Here is a 15,534-nt window from a genome sequence, read left to right as displayed (position 1 = left end):
AAAATGAATACATAAACATAAATATTTAAATGTTTATATTCATTTATTTTTCTGTTTATCTCACATGATTGTCTTGCTGTTTTGGCTCTGCTTTTCTTATAATGCTGTCTGAATTTGCTTGTCAGAACAACTTTTGTGAAGGAACATTTTTGCTCTTTCTTCTTTTTTCTTTGGGTGTGTGCCGCCTTCCTGAATTGGCTTTTTTTTTTTTTGGGATAGAAATATTCTTTAGCACGTGACAAAATATTTGTAGTTAATGCCTGTCGAGTCTGAGGTGTTGCCGCAACCCTCGCGGTTACCACCCGACGATGCTCTGGAGGTCATATGGGGTTTTGTTCGTTACTTCCTCGTGTTTTTGGTCATTGTTTTTGGCATCATTCCTGCTTTATGTGGTACGGTATTTCCGCCCTTTTCTGCCTTGTGGGATGTATTGTCTGCTGTATCGCCTTACGCATGGGGGTCGGTGGGAATAGGAATAGGCATCGCTCTCTCTATTTTGGGTGCCGCGTGGGGAATATTAACTACAGCAGCTTCTATCAGTGGAGCAGCGATTCGCGCTCCTGAAATAAGAAGCAAGAATCTTATTTCAATCATCTTTTGTGAGGCTGTGGCTATTTACGGTGTTATCCTATCTATTATTATGATGGGCAAACTGGAGGCAAACACCAGTGCAATGGATGAAACTGGAAAGTACACATATAAGGCCGCTGCGGCAGGATTTACTCTTTTTGCCGCGGGTCTAGCTTTTGGAGTAGGGAACATGTCTTGTGGCGTTGCAGTTGGAGTAGTTGGGAGTAGCTGTGCTATTGCTGATGCACACAGCAGCGCCCTATTTGTGAAGGTTCTCGTGATTGAGATTTTTGCTTCTGCCCTTGGGATTTTTGCCGTGATTGTTGGGATTTTGATGTCCCAAAAGGCGATGATGGTTTAGTCTGACTGGAGGAGCAGTTGAGTCTTCGTTTAACGAGGGACAGCGAGAATTGAAGGAAAAAGGAAAAAAGAAATGGGAGTAGCGAAGAAGACGAAATTGGGTAATGAACTACTAAGAGCAAGTAACTCATATACGAGCTTTGCTTTTTTTTTTTTTTTTTTTTTGCATCTGGTTTTTGTTCAGACTTTGTTTTGCTGCGTTTTGCTCAAATATATCTTTTCCTTTCCACTTCTAGGGGCTCAGGGTGCTTCTTTGTCGGAGCAGGTAGGGTATATGCTGAACCAGAAATGGCGACATCGCAGCTTATCGCAATGCGCTACATGGATCTTCTAAGTGAGGGAAACGTTGAAAACGCGCTAGTCTATTTATCGGACGACGCAGTATATAACACCTGGATGGGTGTTGTGTACGGCAAAGAAAATGTGGCGGTTTTTCTTCGCGACAATGTTCGTTTTGTTCACCACGGTCGAAATTATAACCGGTGGAGACAAGTACAGCACTCTCTTGATCCCTCTCTGAGGCAGTACGATCGGGCCGACGGCTCCGGCAGTGGTAGTGGTATACCATCTCGAGCATTGTTGCAGTATGGTGGTGATCAGGCGGTGCGGCGATACTTCAATGCGGAGGGCTACGATTCTCAGGGGTATGCGACGTTTGAGAGGGATGGAACTATAGCGTCTCGCGCAAAATTTTCCGCTTTTAACGTTAAGGTAAAAGAAACGGTTGTTTTGCGGAACAACAAAGTCGTACTGGTGAATGTATCGAAGCGAGTGTGAAGGCATTATTGTTGGCATCTTCTTTTCAGATTTACTTGTGGTGCATGGGGCGGAGAAGGTGGCGAAGGTGTTGGCTGATGAGTCGCCTCTTTAATTGGTGTGAATTTTTAGATTTTTTTTTTTGTGATTGTTTGTTTTTTTCTTCTCTTTTTTTTTTTTGCATTTTTATTCCGTTTGTATTGGCTGGCGGTGCAGTTTTGTGATTTTTCGAAGAATCAAGATGAGACCCAACAAGATTGAGCGAAGGAAGGAGCTGGAGCTGGCCGTTGCTCTCCGGCAAAAAGAGTTGGAGGGGCTGCGAAGACGTAAGGCCGAACTCGAGGAGGAGTTGAGCATAACGCCTCAGAATCTGACATCTGGTGATCTTTCTGCTGCCTTTCCTGTCCTTGACTACTGCGGGGCCAGACCCCGAAAGGATCTGCGCACTGTTCCCATTGAACGCGTCGGAAACATGCTGACGCAGTTTGAGTTGGCTTCCAAGGCCATTTCGGAGCGCAACCAGGCACTGATGCACGAGGTGAATGAACTCAATCGTCGCATCAAGGCCCAGGGAAAACACTATATCAGGGTGAGCGAGCAAACCAAAAATCTTGAGGACGCCACTGGCGTTCGGGCCCAGGGCGGGGATCAGGCAAGTGAACGCAGAGCTTTCCTTCGACAAAACGAGACGGATGTGACGCCTCAGGAACTGGAGTCCAGAAAGGCGCTCATTTTAAAGGAAATCCGTACAGGCCGAATTCTCCTCAAGAAGAAAGAACAAACAATTTTTGAGATGACAAACGCGGTACAGTTGCGTCGGGAAATTCTGGATGAAATTGACGCGCTGAATAACGGTATACGCGTCACCGATCGCGATTTGAAATGTGAAAAGGAAGCACTCCAGGCACTGATTGCCGAACATGACGACGTCGATGCTAAATTAAATAAAGCCATGATTGCAAAGGAATCGAGCTCCCGTCTTTTGATTCAGGAGGGCATTGCGGAAATGCGGGATGAGATTTCCGGCACGGTGACTGAATCTCGTCAGAGGCAAGAGCGTGTCATCAAGACCCAGAATTACCGCATTGAACAGCTTGAACACCGTCTGGAGTGCATTGAAAAGGCACTACAAAACAATAATCTTTTGCACGGTGTGGACGCGGCATTATCGCAAAGCTGGGCAGCTAAAGGTGATTTGATGACTCTTGGCGATGATGTAGATATGTATGATTCAGATAAAATCAATCCCTCGCAAGAACGGTGTCATCCAGCCATTTACAATCTTTTCCTTGCAGAGAAAAATAGACTGACTAGGTGTATCAGTTTGTTGAACCTTGTTGCAAAGGAAAAGGAGGCTGTAATTGATGCTCTTGGATGTAAGGCCGAGGCGTTATCAAAGGAGTGTCAAGAGGCCATTCAAGAATTGGATCAGGTTGCTTCAGGGGCCGCGTACGAGGAGGAAAACCAGCGCGTTAAGGCTATAGAGTATATTGAGCAACAGCGTCTGCGCTACTCTGATCTATTTTTTGAAAAACACAGGCTGAAGTCGTTGGCGCTTACCACGCCGCGTACGGGGGGCCAGCAACACGTAGGTAGAGGATGAGAGTGAAAAAAAAGAGTATTTTCTAGTCGCAATTAAAAGGTCTGGGTGCTGGGTTAGTTTTTTGTTTCATCCTTCTTGATCCCGGTGACGGCCATGAAAGGCACGCTCAAGAAGAACAGAAAGGAAGTCGGGGAAATAAAGTATTGAACGGAAAGGAATGAACCCAAAAAGAAAGGAAAAAATTTTTTTTTTTTTTTTGTGGGGCTTATTGTAGGAGATAGAAGAAAGGAGAAAAAGGCATAGTTTTGGAAGGATTTTTTTTTTTTTTGAACTCTGTTTGGTCATTTTTTTCATATGTATTTATTTATATGTAAATAAACAGATATATGTGGTAAGGGAGAGTGAGATGGAGTAGAGCGGCTTGGTGGGAGAGTGTCTATGCGTGGAGGGGCGGGAATTTGGTGTCGTTTGGATTTTTATTTTCTTCTGTGTCTCACCTCTTTGCCGCAAGGAGCAGGGTTTGGAGGAGGGGGGGGGGGCGAGAACAAGTAGGGAAAGGTAGAAAAAAGGGGGTTTGCGGGAAATCAAGCAAACAAGCCAACAAAAAAACAACAACAGAAAGCATGTCCACAGAGGTCTCGTCGGGGAGTAACGATGGTCCGAGCTTTCATCATCACATTCAGGACGCCGTTCATATGATTTGGAACAACCAATGTTCTGAGGCAGAGGAAATTCTTTTTCCTTACAAGGAAATACACCCACGTTATGCTCTTGAGTACGCTAATAAGTATCTTGTTCAAACACTGATGAACTCAACGAATGAGAGTAGGGAGATTCTTCTTGAATTGTTTAAAGTGGCGGATTCGTTGGCTTCCGCTGCGAAGTACTCTGAGCCCATGTTTGACTTTGACGTCGAAAATGATGGTGATGGAACCGGGATGTCCATGTGTTTGCCCAGTAAGGCAGAGCGTAAAATTAGCAAAAAAAGCTTTAATGGACGTCGAAAGGCGGCTGAAAAGGCCGGTCAATCTTTTGTCGACAACTGGAAATTGGAATGTGATGTGATTTATGCGGATGCACTATTGATGCGTTCTGTGTGTCAGCTGATGATGAATTCCTATTTCAAGGGTGGCGTCAATTTGCGCAGGACGTGGGGCTTATATCATAAGTTAATACAAGTCGTTGAGGCGGACAGGACGAACCAAATTCCTAACGAATTGAAGATGTGTGTGAAATATGGGACAGGGGCATTTTATGCGTTTCTTGCCCTCGTGCCGGCTAATTTGATGAGGCTTCTCAATGTGATTGGCTTTATATCTGACAAGGAGCTTGGCGAACAATACCTTACAGAGGTTTTTGAGAGCAATGGGGTTCGTTCCCCGTTTGCGGCGCTTGTTTTGTGCACGCTATATCTTTTTCTTCCAACAGGTCTTGGCCGTGTAGAGGAAACGCTTGCGAAGGCGAAGCGTATCTTGGATGCAATGAATCAAAAATATGAGCACAATACGTATTTTTATGGATACTCCAACTTTTATCACAGAAAGCGGGGTGAAACAGCCGAGGCCTTGATGGCGATTCAGTTGGCTGAAACAAATGCTGAACGGGCTGGATTAGTGCCAATTTTGATCCGTTATTTGCATGCCGATACTCTTTTTATGGATCTTCGTTTTGAAGAGGCGAGAGATCGTTACGCAGCACTTCTGGATCATCTGGCTAAAACCAAGGAAAGTTTTGCATATACAGGTCAGGTGGTTCTTTCACTTGCAGCTTGCTTTGTTATGCTGGGAGATGATGCCCAGGCAATCCAGTGGTTAAAAAAGGTAGGCTCCATGTATAACTCCAGGTCGAAGAATGATGCCAATTCTCCAAAGTTTGCATCCCGCGTCTTAGCAAACCCCCGGTTATTGCCCCTGTGCGGCGTCTATATGCTGTATATCAATCGTGATCTTGCTCATATGAAAGTGGAACAGGCAGAACGTCTCTTAGAGGAGTTGACGCGAGTTACGAAAGGAAAAGACCTGAGTGGTCCAGAGCCGGAAAACATGTTTACACTTTTTGTGGGGGTCATTCATAAAGGGTGCGATCGTATCGATGAGGCGTTTGGGTACATGAGTAAAATATTTGCAAACGAAAAGCGTGTGCCAAACGATTCAATGGTCTTACCATACGCTTATTATGAGGCGGGCGAGTTGGAGTATCGTCGTGGCAATTATGAGAACGCAAAGACCCTTTTTACAAAGGGGCAGTCTCTCAAGGGGGATGGAAACGAAACACTGATGAACAGGTACAACATTGCACTGAAGCAGCTAAAACGCACGATGGAGGAGCGAAAAGGAGCGTGATAACGTGCAGCATTGTTTTATATACATATGTGTGTTGGATAGTTGTAAATATAAACGCGAGGCAGAACGGGAGAAAGGCGGCGGAGAAGCGAGGAGCAGCAGTAAAACGGAGCAAACGACAACAGCAAAAAGAAAGAAAAAAAAGACAGCAAAGAACGAAATGCAGCGGATATATATGCTAGAGGTAAACAAAAGGATTTTATCAATGTTGTGAACGTGATGATTGGTGCTGAACTTTAAATTGGGAGCGACGACAGCTAAAGTAAGAGGAAGAAAAAAAAAAAAAAAAAAATAAAATAAAATAAAAGGAAAAAGAAAAAAAATGACATATATATTTAAGAGGCAAAAATGTTTTCTCTTAAAAGCGTTTGTATATTCTCAAGATGTTGCTTTGCGGTGAAATGCGCTTCTCTTTTGTTGTTTGTGTGGTGGCCGCACAATTGGTGCTCTGACAATTGATGTGGTGTCGTTTCTTCTCTTTTTACTATTAAGAGAAATCGCTTGAGGGCGTGCGGGAATAGATGAGACTAGGTAAACCGGCGGGTGTCTTGTCTAAATATCCTTTTTTCCGATTCATTACTTGTTTTTTTTTTTTTTTTGCCAAATATACTGCGTTGGTGGGCAGCACGTGAGGATTTTTTTTTCTTTTTTTTCATCTGTCCGTTTCACCTAACGCCCGCTGCTGCCCTTCACACGGAGGGGATCCCCGAAGGTTGCGGAACTCCAAAGACTGTCAGTTTATGAGTTTACAGCGAACCCGGTCGTCAATGATTGGCTTGTGAACGAATTGCTTTCATGCTGTGTATGAGTGCTTGACGGATTTTACCCAAATTTAGTCGTTGGGCGCATTGAACTCAAACTGTGACCTTTGCTCTTTGCCTTTACTTTTTTGACTGGAAGAAGGGCCAAGGGCTTCATCTAGACACATATTCTAGTTACCTGTTGAAAGAATGTGGGCCCCGATGAGGAAAAGTAAAGTGAAGATTTTTAAACACTAATTTTCTTGGGGTGAGGGTGACTGAGGGTGGCCCTCATTTTTGTGACGGTTGAATCCATGCAAATATATATATTCTTTCCTTGCGTTGCTGTTCTTCTTGTATTATTTTTCTATTATATATATTTTTTGCTTTGAACTCTGCCCTTTATTTTTATTTTTATTCTTTGAAGTTTTTCTCTCCTCACATAGTTCATCTCCTCTATTGATGAACCAGAGCCAGGCCACGCTGTCAGCCGTAACCGATGGACGACAGCGTGAGAAAGACGCTGTCAGCGATCCCCCACAGCCGCTAGAAGGCGAAACGGAAACCCCGACAGAGAACTATGATCCCAATCACCACCAAAGTTATTATTATTACGAGCCTTCTGATGGAAACTACTATTATTATTCCCCACAAGACGGGATAGCAAACGAGGTGGTCCAAGACTCAGGTGAGATTCCTGTTACCGCGGAAAATCTCATTCGTTCCTATGAATTTGAGGATTGGGAACCACAGTCGTACAATTGGTTCGCTGACATAGTTTTAGGTATTTTTATGTCATTAGAGTTCCGACTGTATTTTTTCTTCCTACTTTACTGCGCTGGGAGTTTGCTTTTTGTTCTCTCCCTAAACTGGACGTTTGAGGTGCTTTTTAGGATGCATGTCTCGTCATCTGGTACACAATTTGACCCTTCATTTCTATTGGGCTTTTTTGTCATGTTTCTGTTCTTGAGCTTTACTTTGGTAACGTTTTTCTGTACTTGGATGGATATGCTTCGGGGCCTAAAACAGGTGGGACGCGAAGACATTATCTTTTGGGGAATGTCGCATTATTCTGGAAAAAGGCCACCCTATGTTATCTACTTTGTAATTGTTATTGCAACAACTTTACTTCCGTTTCTATGGGGCGTCATTGCATCTGCCTCAGCCGGACAGTCAATTTTATTTTTTGCTCAGTTGTATTCATTTATTTCAATCATTGTTAGCATGTTTCTCATTCTGCTTTGTTACGTTTGGTTTTATTGGTGCGCACTGAAATGCAAGTGCATGGCGTTTAAGAGACGTATGGAACGGGACGAATTTATCCTATGGGAAAAGGCTTCAAAACATAATGGTTTGCGAACCGTAACAAAACGCTGGTATCATGCCTCGACCGTTTTGGAGGAGTTTGGCCTAGATGGGGAAAGTTTGCGTTGGAATGCAATTGTATTTACCTTTGGCTACGTGCCGCTACTCAGCCTTTACATGGCTCAGGCACTGCGAAGTTACATTGGTAACTCGCAGGTTACGTGGGGTGCCATCTTTAGTATTACACTCACATGTGTCTATGTCGTTTCGTGGATGACACTGCTTCGTCGGAAGGCTCAATGGTATGTGTATGTATCTTTATTTCTCGTCTCGATTTTGGTATTGGTTGGTGTGGTGTGTGGTGGCCTGTTGGCCTCCAAAGAGTTAGTGCTTGTGATTATTGTCTTGTTTATTACCTCACATGGCATGCTTGCCCGAAAAAGGCCGCATAAACTAACCAGAAAAGAACAATGCGCTCTTTTTCAGCTTCCGTTGGATCCAGAGATACAACACGATGCTCAGAGACGTAGTTTTGACACGCATCTGCTCTGCTGCCGAGATGCCATCCTAGGCTGTCTGAAGTGTTTTGATGTAAAGACCTTTTTTGGTTATCGCCATCCTGATATTGTCCGTGCAGAACGTCAATATGCGTCATATAATGTTTCCATCCTAACGGATCAAAAAGTGCTTTTGTATTGGTGGCTAATTGTTATGTTTGCGTTGGCCTTTGTCATTGCTCTCGGGAACACCATGGTGTATCGCTTCATAGGCAATATTGCTATGAAGAGCAACCCCATCGTTGGTGAAAATTCAACGTTGCTTCTTTGTAATATAAGATACAACAAAAATGGTTCGGCGCCGCTCGGAATTTATGACCTATCTCTTTTGGCTGCACTTTCCTACACTGTGGCGGGATACGGCGACGCTGACTTTGTGAGTTGGTTTTCGCAGTATCCTGAACTTATCCGTCGGTATCCCGTCCGCCTTCAGCCCAATTGGGATTATGCGACGAGTGGTGTGGCCATTCCGTTTTCGGACTACACAGATTTGCAAAGTGACTACCACTTTGTGACATTGAATTCCAACAATAGGGGATTGTCTCTCATGCGCAACGTGGATGAGTGGGGGACCTCCATGGCTGTTCAATTAGCTGGGGTAATATCGCCTCTCATCAGCATTTGGCCTGAGGCTTATCGAGCCAAATTTGTTTACGGTGCCGCTTTTTTATCAAGATGGTTTCCAAGCATTGATGCTCTCAAAGATGTCTCGGAGTATATTGATGGCTTGATTGCTGATGGGAAAAAAGATCGTATTTTACTTATCGGTGATCAGTTTAACGGGGGATACGCCAAAATTCTTTCCTCCAGATTGGGTTTGCCCTTTGTTGCATTTAACCCCCCCGGGGCTAAATACAAATTGCCTTCAGTAGTCGAGGGAGTGCAGATTTTTTTTACCCATGGGATTCTTTCCTACGTTGATTCTCTTGAAGACACCTTGACCACCTTGTGTCTGGAGTGTGACGCTGATTATTCTTCTATCCGCTGCAGTAGAATTGAGACCACTATTGAGGTGATTAGCAACCTGTGTGGTGATCCCTACGGACGAAGAATGAAGTAGAATTTGCCTTTTTTGTTGTTATTGCTGTTGCTCCCTTGTTCTTGGTCTACTTCGCATTGTAGTTTTAGAAAGCATGAAAAGAAAAAAAAAAAAAAAGAGACAAAAAGGAGGGTGTGAGAAAGTTAGAGTTTGAGTCTTTGTCGCTGTATTTGCAAGATTTTCCTGGAGTGCTCCCTCGTGTCAGTGGAGGGACAATCTCCGTTATTTTGGAAGCAGAAAAGCAAATAAAGCCGATAAATGTGCTGTACTTTCTGTTTTATTACTTGTTGCTCTTCGTGTTTCTTTTCAAAATTATTGCCTCCAAAGCACAACGCATATTTCACGAAGGAATAAAAGGGAATACCACAAGAAGCTGCGTTAATAGGCTTGTTCATTTAAATAACTATGCTCCACCGAAGCCTTTTATTTGCTGCACGCCGTACACGGCCGGTGTATGCGCCCGCTGCGAGAAAAGCTGCGCCAGCCGCAGGACGAAAGGTAGACCCCAAGAATGCTTCCGAAATCCCGCAGGCGTCCAAAGTAAATGGAGCTACGGGCCCTGAAGGAGATTCCTTCATGGACAAAGTGTTGGTGACTGGCTGCTTGGGTGCCGTTGCAGGCTGGTTCATCTTTGGACCCCCGATAAAATCTCACCACTGAACGAGAGGCCTAGGGAAGCTGAGAGCAGTCGTCAAGAGCAGGTTTGTGTTAGGGGAAAAAAATTGTTTGTGCGGGGAGCAGGAAATCAAGCATGACGATCTAAAAACTTGGAGAGTGCAAAAAAATTATTTTTTTTTTGATGATTTCCATGCATGATGTACTCTTTTTTTTTTTTTTTTTTTGCAGAATGTCTTGTTTCTTTGTGGCCATTTCTTAGAGAATATCATTTATTGCGGCCACTAAGGAAGCTTTATAAGTATATATATATATATATATATATATATATATATATATATACTTAACGAGAGGGTCCGTGTGTTATATCTGAAGGGGTGATTTCAATGACATACGAAAGGAAAACGCTAATGCGTTTAGAGGCTACTAGACAAGATGCCTGTTCACCATCATGCGGCTCTCCGCTTTATAACAGGACTTATTCACACCAGGGATTGAAATCTCCCTTGGCTACTCCATCGTTACAACATCGTGTTGAAGCTCGGGGATCACCGACGTCTCATCATTACATGCCACCACCACCTATCACAAGTAAAGCAGGGAGGGTAAACACGGTTGATCTTGATTTGGTTACACAAGGGTCTAGCCCGGTACCAAATCTAAATAATGCTATTCCCTGCTCACCTTCCCCACTCGCAGAAGCGCGTTATCCGTGTTTAGGAGAGCCTTGGCGACCCGCTTCCGCTGTTGGCACCCGTCCTTATGGAGAGCTTGACCCAATCACATCATGTTCTTCTCCACAGCGTGCGGCCTCTGCAGTGATAGCTCCTCCTCGAACAAAGGCCACATACCACGACGGTTGTGGCATCATTGTAGAGGAGAGGGATTCTTTGACGAGAGAAGTCATTTCTAGATATCGCTGTGGTTCGCTACTTGGAACAGGTGGCTTTGCCCAAGTCTACGAGTTTAAAGATTTGAAGACGAATGTTCAATACGCTGGGAAGATAATTGATAAACGAAATTTAACTCGTCGTGGATCAGAGTCTAAGTTACTGATGGAAATTGACATCCATAGACGAGTGAAACATCCGAATATTGTTCAGTTTGTAAAAGCTTTTCAAGATGAATCGTATCATTATATCATCTTGGAGCAATGTAGCAAAAAGAGTTTGATGGATTTGTCAAAGGAACGAGGCGTTTTTGCCACCGAGGAAATACAGTACATTATGATTCAGATTGTGTCAGCCGTTGAATATATGCACAGAAATTTGATTATTCATAGGGATTTAAAGCTAGGGAACATCATGATTGATGCCTATGGAAACATGAAGATTGGAGATTTTGGATTTGCCAGCGAGCTTGCTTCTGCGTCTGAGAAAAAAAATACAACGTGTGGCACTCCAAACTACATTGCACCTGAGGTGCTTGCGTGCGATAAGACCGGGTTAGGGTATGGTCTAGAAGCTGATATTTGGAGTTTAGGGGTTATATTGTACGCATTGGCATTTGGCACTCCTCCATTTGAAACGAAGGATATCACTGCGACATACAACAGAATACGGCGTGTGTACTATATTTTTCCACGAGGTATAGCCGTGCCAGAATCTTGTAAAGAATTAATTCGTTGGATGCTTCAAAAGCAACCACAACACCGACCCACTCCGGCTGAAATCTTACGTCACAGTTTCCTCTGCATACCCCAGCCGCCCCGCACAGCGCCAAGATCGCTTGTTCCCCCTCAGGCACCTAGATCTACATCCCCCAATGCGCGTGGGAGTCCTTTATGGGCTTCACCCATTGCCATTAATTCTCCATTTATAGACTGTGATAGGTTTCCTGTTGACTACCAGAAAACTGCTTTGCGAAAGGAAGAGAATAAAAAGGGAACGGAACATGAATTGCAAATGACACTCCATGAGTTTCTTAAGGAAAACGATTGTATCAGCGAGACAACATCCGAGGTACGGCATTTACGCTCATGTGGTAAGCCAGTTTTACCAAAACCTCCTTTACCTTCAATTGTGCTTAAGAGCAGTGTATTCTGTAACAAGTATGGTTACGGATTTCTGTCTTACCAATGTGGAAAGCAATATCCAGTTGTGTTTCTTAACGATAAGACGAAACTAATTTATGATATTGATTCAGATACAGTTTTTTATTATGGAAGAGCTCGCATGCAGGCGGTCACACCAGGATCTGGGAATCGAAGCCCACTTCTAAGTGAAGAACTTGCTGCAAAAGGATTTCGTGATGAATTGGTTGTTTTTCCCGCTGCCTCAACAAGGTTGGCTCACCGCAATGAAGGCGAGGATGCTACTAGTCTCTTTGAAGCTAGTGCTGCGAAAAAATTAGCCATAACTAAGTTTTTTCTCCCCTTTCTTGAACGAGGCACAAGAGATAAACGAATGGTGGCGATGACGTGTGCCTTGAGAGAGTGGTGTAGTTCATGGGAGAAGGATTTATTTCTGGCGTGTGGATCTGGGGACGAGCAAGTTGATATTGTCTACGTGAAAGATGCTGTTTTGGAAAATTTATACGAATTGACAGGAGAACATCGGGACACGGATGTTCAACTTCTTGTCGCTCGTATGTCGGATTACTCCTTTCAGGTTTCTGTGCGTTGCAATGGGGCACCTCAGGCCTCTTTTCGCCCAAAGTACAACGTTCTTGAAGCATCTGAAAATAGTTTGCCCTGGTGTCTTGACGTTCTCGTTTATGCGGGATTTCGTGCGGTTATGGCAATGGAAACAGCACAGTCTTCTTTGGCTTTTTCCTTCTGGGACATAAGACGTGACGCCAAGACAGTTAAAGATGGAAGGGTTTATTTTGCAGCTCGGAGCACGACTCAGTTGAAGTCGATGATGCTTCCAACGGCGTTGTTACGGACGATAGCCATCTTGCTCCGAAAAGTTCGCTGCTGCAACGATATTGTGGATTGTTTTTGTTGATTTCGTAACCTATTCCGTCTTGGGTCTTGCAGACTGACTTCAACGTAACATATATGCATGCGTGTAAACACACTTGGAGTTTAAGCAACTGCTGAATGTGTGGGTTCCATAGATAAAATAGAGAGGTGTTTGGTTTTATTATTATTATTATTATTATTATTATTATTATTATTTGTGGTGGTGGGGGGAAAGAGAGAGAGAGAGAGAGAGAGGGGGAGGAGAGAGAGTGAAGGTTGTCTTTATGAAGACCATTTGGCGCTTTTGAAAAGGGTTGCACGCGTCGAATCGGTTTTATTTTATATTTTTATTGGATTTTGAAATGTGGCCAATTTTTTGTTGTTTCTTTTTTTTTATCTACCTTCATGCTATATACATATATGATGGATGAAAAAAGAAGAATAAAATAATAAAAATAAAAGGGAGGAAGAGTGGTACCAATTGGGACTGACAGAACAATTTCATGCCTTTCGTAGCTTCCACAAGCAAACATCCTACGGCAGTTCTGGGTGCCGTTTCGGGTTTTTTTTTGGGCAATGGGGAATCGTTAGTTCTTTTGAATCGACTGAACGTCGTTTCTCTCTTCAGTGAGACGGCAGAGGCGCTTGAACATCTCAGGGACTTTACTTTATTTGCTTCTCTGAAGTATGTGGAGGCCCTGCCATTGTTTGATTCGAAGGGCTCTGGTAGACATGTGGCATTTCTGTTTTCTGTCAAACAGGAGGTCTCTATTGTGGCATTTGAACGAAGTGTGGATGGCACGATTGAAATGATAACATTGTTTCACGGCGACGTTGACACTTGTTTTTATCAGGAGAGGCCCAATGAGGCATCATTGTGCTGCTCAGGGAGCTACCAGACATCTCGTAATGATGTTCTTCCTTTAGTTACATTTTCCATTCATCGCGGGAGTGTGTTTCTTTTTGATGTTGCGGCCGCAATTGCCGTTTATGGCGGGAAGTACAGGAACGCATCTCTTGTTCTTGAAAAGCTGTTTTCTCCTGAATACGCCCAACAAGTACTGAGAAAACAGAAGAAACAAACTCTTTTCGTCCAAGGACACCTCAACGCATCGGAATTGGATGTTCGGAGCATGATTTTTGGTCCTTGCGATAGTGAGAAAAATGCGGCCGCTCTCTATGTCCTTTACGCCGATTCCTCTTCAAAGACGCATGTATCTGAGTACTCCATTCATATTGGTATGAACGAGGAACAACACAGAGGACAAAAGAAAAATATTTGGCCGTGGCTACCGAATACTTTGGATGTTTTTTCTAGAGGAGATGTGTTTAGGAGGAAAGCCGTGTTTTTGGCAAATGTTGAAACCAACGCATGCCTTTTACAAGTGAACTCTGAGGGACTTTTTGTGCTCGGGCCCCAATTGATCTCATTTGTTTCTTGGAGGATTGCATCGAATCAGTCGACTATGAGTAAAAATGTGACGACGCTTGCATTCCCCTCTTTTAGTGCTTATGTTGAACCGGTTTGTTCTGCTTCACTTCCCAATAGAGAGCTACTTATATTCTTTTGGGATGGAACGTACGTCAAAACGGCATTACAGGAGGAATCTGAGGGTTTGAATTCCAATAAGATGCTGCTGGTAAATTTGGCAGTTTCGTCGTTACGCACCATACCGGATTCACTTGCAATTCTTGGTGGGGGACACTGTGTAATAGGATCCCGCATGACGAATACGCTTTGGCTGAAATGGCGTACGGGAGAAAGTGGGGTTTTGTTGGAGAATTGTGGACCTGTATTTGACTTAACAATAGCCGTCGATGGTCCTCGCATGGGGGTAATCGCGAGCACAGGCGTGGGTATGGGTGGTGGCGTAAGTCTTCAAAGATCTGCAGTTAACTTTCGTCACGATGCGGCCATTGATAATCTTTTAAATGTTACTCGGTTGTTTGCTGCAGGGGATATAGTTATTCTTTCTTTTCCTGGGTATAGTAGAGTATATCAGTTCCAGACTACGCCAAACATGACTACTATTAAGGAGCTTTCCGAGTCTCCTTTTGACAAATCGAAAGTGACATTATCACTTGTGTATGTTTCTGAGCGAAACACATTTGTACAGGTGACTTCAGTTGGAGTAAACTTTGTGAAGGGTGGTAAAGGAGCATATATTATCTGTAAAAATGAATTTGGCATTCAGCATGCAAGTGCGAATGCCAATTTGAGATTACTTGTATTCTCAAGCTCAAGATTGGTATCCGTTGTGGATCTCAATACCCACCATACAAGGGCGTCACTTGAGCTGGAAAACGAAGTTTCATGTTTGGTAATTTCATCTTCGCAGGGTTTTGTAATTGGAGAATGGAACTCCGGTGCTGTTTGTTTGTATGAGGTTCAGGATGGAGAGATTTTATTGAAGGGTCGCATTTTTTGTTCGGCAACCTCGTGTTCCATGTGTATTTTGTCACACCTTCATACACCACGACTTGTTGTTGGATTACTGAATGGGTATATTGCGGATATTTCTTTGGAATCAATGTTAATGGGAAGTGCTGCTCGGGAAACATTTATTAGGATGCAGCCTGTGCAATTATTTAATTTGGAAAGCCATAATGCAGTTCTTTGCCTTGGAGAAGTACCTCTCATCATCATTCTTTGCGATACGGGCTTTCAACTTACTGGAATTGATTTCAATGATGTTGCGGCGTGCGCTATAATTGAAGGTTCCCACATTTCATCTAAATACATATTTCTTTCTCAGAGTGAAAATTCTCTTGCGTTTGGGAATATTGTGGATCTTAAGAAAG

At 43.5% G+C, this 15,534-nt stretch overlaps 7 protein-coding genes across 7 annotated transcripts, besides 20 other annotated features; all 7 read left to right on the top strand.

The window, feature by feature from the left end:
• Positions 1-388: part of a sequence feature (areas merged during assembly that could not be assigned to a particular haplotype. This can correspond to areas where the two haplotypes were merged or to regions with more than two copies in the genome that were merged during assembly.) that runs on past the window's edge.
• On the top strand, positions 257-931 carry Tc00.1047053506945.300 (V-type ATPase, C subunit, putative; the record flags this gene model as incomplete). Its single annotated transcript, XM_813900.1, has 1 exon — positions 257-931. One exon carries the CDS (start codon positions 257-259, stop codon positions 929-931), a length of 675 nt encoding a protein of 224 aa, XP_818993.1.
• Positions 389-1,280: a sequence feature (areas merged during assembly that could not be assigned to a particular haplotype. This can correspond to areas where the two haplotypes were merged or to regions with more than two copies in the genome that were merged during assembly.).
• Positions 1,075-1,095: a microsatellite.
• On the top strand, positions 1,219-1,707 carry Tc00.1047053506945.310 (hypothetical protein, conserved; the record flags this gene model as incomplete). The annotated part of the gene is made up of 1 exon (XM_813901.1): positions 1,219-1,707. The coding sequence occupies one exon, from the start codon at positions 1,219-1,221 to the stop codon at positions 1,705-1,707; it is 489 nt and encodes a 162-aa protein (XP_818994.1).
• Positions 1,281-3,486: a sequence feature (areas merged during assembly that could not be assigned to a particular haplotype. This can correspond to areas where the two haplotypes were merged or to regions with more than two copies in the genome that were merged during assembly.).
• Positions 1,820-1,866: a sequence feature (T-rich).
• On the top strand, positions 1,928-3,289 carry Tc00.1047053506945.320 (hypothetical protein, conserved; the record flags this gene model as incomplete). The annotated part of the gene is made up of 1 exon (XM_813902.1): positions 1,928-3,289. One exon carries the CDS (start codon positions 1,928-1,930, stop codon positions 3,287-3,289), a length of 1,362 nt encoding a protein of 453 aa, XP_818995.1.
• Positions 3,466-3,487: a sequence feature (AT_rich).
• Positions 3,487-4,193: a sequence feature (areas merged during assembly that could not be assigned to a particular haplotype. This can correspond to areas where the two haplotypes were merged or to regions with more than two copies in the genome that were merged during assembly.).
• Tc00.1047053506945.330 (hypothetical protein, conserved) lies at positions 3,853-5,571 on the top strand (the record flags this gene model as incomplete). The annotated part of the gene is made up of 1 exon (XM_813903.1): positions 3,853-5,571. The coding sequence occupies one exon, from the start codon at positions 3,853-3,855 to the stop codon at positions 5,569-5,571; it is 1,719 nt and encodes a 572-aa protein (XP_818996.1).
• Positions 4,194-5,084: a sequence feature (haploid, Esmeraldo-like haplotype).
• Positions 5,085-5,121: a sequence feature (haploid, non-Esmeraldo-like haplotype).
• Positions 5,122-10,491: a sequence feature (areas merged during assembly that could not be assigned to a particular haplotype. This can correspond to areas where the two haplotypes were merged or to regions with more than two copies in the genome that were merged during assembly.).
• Positions 5,842-5,894: a microsatellite.
• Positions 6,669-6,696: a sequence feature (AT_rich).
• Tc00.1047053506945.340 (hypothetical protein, conserved) lies at positions 6,774-9,233 on the top strand (the record flags this gene model as incomplete). Its single annotated transcript, XM_813904.1, has 1 exon — positions 6,774-9,233. One exon carries the CDS (start codon positions 6,774-6,776, stop codon positions 9,231-9,233), a length of 2,460 nt encoding a protein of 819 aa, XP_818997.1.
• Positions 10,130-10,169: a microsatellite.
• Positions 10,214-12,775, top strand: Tc00.1047053506945.350 (serine/threonine protein kinase, putative; the record flags this gene model as incomplete). Its single annotated transcript, XM_813905.1, has 1 exon — positions 10,214-12,775. One exon carries the CDS (start codon positions 10,214-10,216, stop codon positions 12,773-12,775), a length of 2,562 nt encoding a protein of 853 aa, XP_818998.1.
• Positions 10,492-11,095: a sequence feature (areas merged during assembly that could not be assigned to a particular haplotype. This can correspond to areas where the two haplotypes were merged or to regions with more than two copies in the genome that were merged during assembly.).
• Positions 11,096-13,210: a sequence feature (areas merged during assembly that could not be assigned to a particular haplotype. This can correspond to areas where the two haplotypes were merged or to regions with more than two copies in the genome that were merged during assembly.).
• Positions 12,911-12,948: a microsatellite.
• Positions 12,963-13,002: a microsatellite.
• Positions 13,173-13,193: a sequence feature (AT_rich).
• Positions 13,211-14,214: a sequence feature (areas merged during assembly that could not be assigned to a particular haplotype. This can correspond to areas where the two haplotypes were merged or to regions with more than two copies in the genome that were merged during assembly.).
• On the top strand, positions 13,236-15,534 carry Tc00.1047053506945.359 (damage-specific DNA binding protein, putative; the record flags this gene model as incomplete). Its single annotated transcript, XM_813906.1, has 1 exon — positions 13,236-15,534. A coding segment is annotated over one exon (2,299 nt), but the record flags the coding sequence as incomplete, so codon positions are not given.
• Positions 14,215-15,534: a sequence feature (areas merged during assembly that could not be assigned to a particular haplotype. This can correspond to areas where the two haplotypes were merged or to regions with more than two copies in the genome that were merged during assembly.).

The sequence above is a fragment of the Trypanosoma cruzi genome, genomic scaffold, assembly GCF_000209065.1.
Source record: "Trypanosoma cruzi strain CL Brener 1047053517161 genomic scaffold, whole genome shotgun sequence".
NCBI classification, from domain to species: domain Eukaryota; phylum Euglenozoa; class Kinetoplastea; order Trypanosomatida; family Trypanosomatidae; genus Trypanosoma; species Trypanosoma cruzi.
Note: the sequence above shows the minus strand (reverse complement) of the source record. Positions and strands in the feature narration are given on the sequence as shown.